At 35.2% G+C, this 3,539-nt stretch overlaps 1 protein-coding gene across 1 annotated transcript; it reads left to right on the top strand.

The window, feature by feature from the left end:
• The first annotated feature begins 214 nt into the window (after positions 1–214).
• On the top strand, positions 215–2,626 carry LOC113280580. Its single transcript, XM_026529191.1, has 4 exons — positions 215–359; positions 604–1,047; positions 1,143–1,261; positions 1,856–2,626. The coding sequence occupies exons 1-4, from the start codon at positions 215–217 to the stop codon at positions 2,624–2,626; spliced, it is 1,479 nt and encodes a 492-aa protein (XP_026384976.1).
• The last annotated feature ends 913 nt before the right edge of the window (positions 2,627–3,539 follow it).

Here is a 3,539-nt window from a genome sequence, read left to right as displayed (position 1 = left end):
ACAACTTCACCATGAACAATCGAGTACAACTGCTGCTTGAGGAGAGAAGAGAAAATGTATTCTCTGTTTGGTAAAGATATGAGACGTGGTTGGGAAACAAGACACATCTCCCACTGATCATTTAACTTCACTACTGGATTACACGTGCTAAAACAAGGAAGACATTTATCTCTTTCACTGAGTTGATATCTCTGGCCATAGTGGTGCACACGAGATGTTGGCTTGGCAATCTAGAAACTCATCAATTAAGTTCCCACTCCTTTACTGCTGCCTCGAGCAGCAGCATTCATTGCTTGTTGCGGCAAACGCCAGTTTAGCTTTCAATTTAGCCATTTATCTTCGTACGACGGGATTTGCTTGTACTTTCTACAAAAGCACTAAAATGGTGTCATTAGTCATATATCGAGTCCTAATTAATATAAATATGAGTATAAAATGTAGCACATACATGTTTATCAGGGAGACCCTTTATCTCCCTACCTATTTATCCTTTGTATGGAATCTCTCTCAAGATCTTTATCTACTGCTGAAGCTAATAATCTTATCCATGGGTGTACTGTCACTAAAAACAGCCCTTCTGTGAGCCACTTTTTTTTTTTGTAGATGGCTGCCTGCTATTTGCTAGAGCTAATACTAATGAGGCTAAACACATAGCAAATATCATTGGTCAATTCAGCAAATTCTCAGGTCAGTTTGTTAACTTTGATAAGTCTGGTCTTGCTTTTAGCCCTAAAGTTCCTAATCCTATAAAAAGTATTATCTCTAATATTTTTCAGATTAAAAGAATGTCCTTGCAGGATAAATACCTAGGAGTCCCTCTTCTTTTACAGAAGAATAAGGCTGAGTCTTTCGCTCCTCTTATGAATAGGTTTAGTGACAGGCTTGCCCCCTGGCAATCTAAATTCATAGCTCAACCAGGTAAGACAACTTTAACTCAGCCTGTTTTAGGTACTATTGCTAGCCACCATATGGTTGTATTCCCCGTGCCTAATAAAATGGATGCAATCCAGAGAAATTTCTGGTGGAATAAAAAGAATGGTGAAAAAGGTATCTATAGCAAAAAATGGACCCATGTAGCTTACCCTAAAGACTTGGGAGGTTTAAATATAAGCAATCTGCTATATTAAACCAAGCCCTTTTAGCTAAACTTGCTTGGAGGATGTTAGAAGATCCAGATGCTCCTTGGGCTGTTCTCCTAAGACATAAATATTTCAATGGTTTAAATCCTATTAACTGTGCTTTGTCTAGACAGGGATCTTGGGTGTGGAAAGGCATATACGGCGGCTTAGAAATCACAAGGAAATATTATTGTTGGCAGCTAGGTGATGCTAGCAGCATTTCTATATATATAGATAATTAGATTCCTTCCTTACCTGGTCCTCCTAAATCCAACTTCAGGTATATAAATATCAGTAAGGTTTCTGACTTAATTGATGCTACCACCCATAGTTGGAAATCTGATACTCTTGAAGCTTTGTTTGATAGGGATACTGTCAAAGCTATCCAAGACATAAGAATACCCATATCAGGTAAAGATATTATTAGATGGAAGCCAACCATTAATGGTTGTTTATATAGAGCTATTTTAGAAGACTCCCAAGACAAACCTCCTAATAGTGATGATATAGAATGGAAAGCCCTATAAAAAACTAAACTCCCCATTAAGATCCAGCACTTTTTATGGAAATTTATACATAAATGCTTGCCTACCAGAGATAGACTAGCTAGATTCACTAGACATAATCAGGTTATTTGTCCTCTTTGTAAGAGTCATAATGAGTCTCCTCATCATCTTTTTTTGGGGTGCAATATTGTTACTTATGTTCTTATCAACATTGATGCAAACGGTGTGCAGTTGCTGCAAGGTAAAGATCTCCACTCGTGGATTAAACTCTGGTTTGATAAAGACTTCAATAACATGCCAACTATTGTAACTCAGTTTAATACAATATTTACAATGTGGCAAATATGGAAAACTAGGAGCAGTGTTGTGTTTGATAATTTGCAGGTTAAAGCTGATGAGATTATTATGAACATAAAACACCATATGTCTGATTGGTTAAGAATTCAGGGTGCCTCTCCTTCAAGCAGAAGAGAAAACACAGTTGCATCAGTTTCGAAAATCTGGAAAAGACCAGATCAAGATGATACTAAAGTTAACTTTGATGCAGCATTTTGCAAATACACTCACCTTGCAGGCATAGGACTAATCTCTCGTAATTTTGTAGGTGGAAGCAACGGAGCTAGGGGACATTGCACAAGAGCTTTAGACCAAGAGCAGGCAGAAGCATTGGCGGCATTTGAGGCTATCAAATGGGCTAAGGACAAGGGAATAACAAGGTTGCATCTGGAAGGAGATAGTCAAAGGGTGATAAATGCATTGAATGGAAATCTGGGAGCAGTCAAATGGACAAATGCAGAGATAGTTTTAGATTTAATCTATCTTCTAAATAAATTCAGCAATTGGAAATGTTCTTTTACTCATCGTGAGGGCAGCAATGTTGCAGACACTATAGCTAAGAAGTCCTTACCCTTTCCTAAAGCTCAAGAATGGAAGTCTGAAATGCCCTCCTGGTTAAGCTCAGTTATACTTGAGGATGAAAACCATTTGGCTATTAATGCCTAATTTTAAATAAAATTCTCTTTTCGTAGTTAAAAAAAAAAAACCTTTGCCCTCCACCTTGCCTCTCAAGCCTTCATTTTTTCTTTGACTTGAGTCATTTGTAAAGCCAGTGAATCACTACAAGTAAAAAGAATTACATTCAATAAGTTAATAAATTACTGTAGTAAACAAGAGCAACTGATATTACAGAGTAGAATACAACGAGGCTTTCAAAACAACCCAAAGAGTCTATCATATGAATATTCCTCTTTTTTTTTTCATTTTTATAAAGAAATGGAAAGAAAATTCAAAATCAAACTTAACGGTATACTAAATTTTCAACAATTCATATATGAATTGGGCATTTAATGTTTGACTCACTTTTCCATAATTTTCAACTTCAGAATTTACAAGATGCCAATTTAGTGCAAACACAACTCTTCATTCAATTTGAACTTGAAATAACTGAAATTAATTGAATTGGATTCAGTAATCATAGCATCAGAATTTGAGTTCATCGAGTAATACACCAAATAATATTAAAAAAAAAACATAGGGAAAAAATTGTTTAACAAATTGAAATTGGGGAGACTTCTCCATAATTCTTCTAAACTTGAAACACTGATTCAGTTTCAGATTCATCGAACTAAATATCTAATTCAGAAATCGGAAAAAAAGAAGTAGAAATTGATAAACAAACTGAAAATGGGAAAACTCCTCTATATTTCTTCTGAACCTGAAACACTGATTCAGGTACAAATTTATCGAACTAAATATCTAAATCAAAATCAAAATAAAAGAAGAAGTAAAGATAGAAATTTGTTTACAAACTGAAAACGGGGAAACTTCTTTATAAATCTTCTGAACCTGAAACACTGAATTCAGTTTCAGATTCATCAAATTATTTATCATCTAAACCTAAATTTTAATCTTTTAC

This window comes from Papaver somniferum, chromosome 5 (assembly GCF_003573695.1).
Source record: "Papaver somniferum cultivar HN1 chromosome 5, ASM357369v1, whole genome shotgun sequence".
Lineage (NCBI taxonomy): Eukaryota > Viridiplantae > Streptophyta > Magnoliopsida > Ranunculales > Papaveraceae > Papaver > Papaver somniferum.
Note: the sequence above shows the minus strand (reverse complement) of the source record. Positions and strands in the feature narration are given on the sequence as shown.

Excerpts from the sequence above, each read along its gene's own strand:
- LOC113280580 (XM_026529191.1), top strand. The coding sequence starts at position 215 with ATGTTGGCTTGGCAATCTAGAAACTCATCAATTAAGTTCCCACTCCTT. Across the intron at positions 1,048-1,142 it reads TAAAAAGAATGGTGAAAAAG|CTAAACTTGCTTGGAGGATG; the intron begins GTATCTATAGCA and ends AAGCCCTTTTAG. Across the intron at positions 1,262-1,855 it reads TGTCTAGACAGGGATCTTGG|TTGCTGCAAGGTAAAGATCT; the intron begins GTGTGGAAAGGC and ends AACGGTGTGCAG.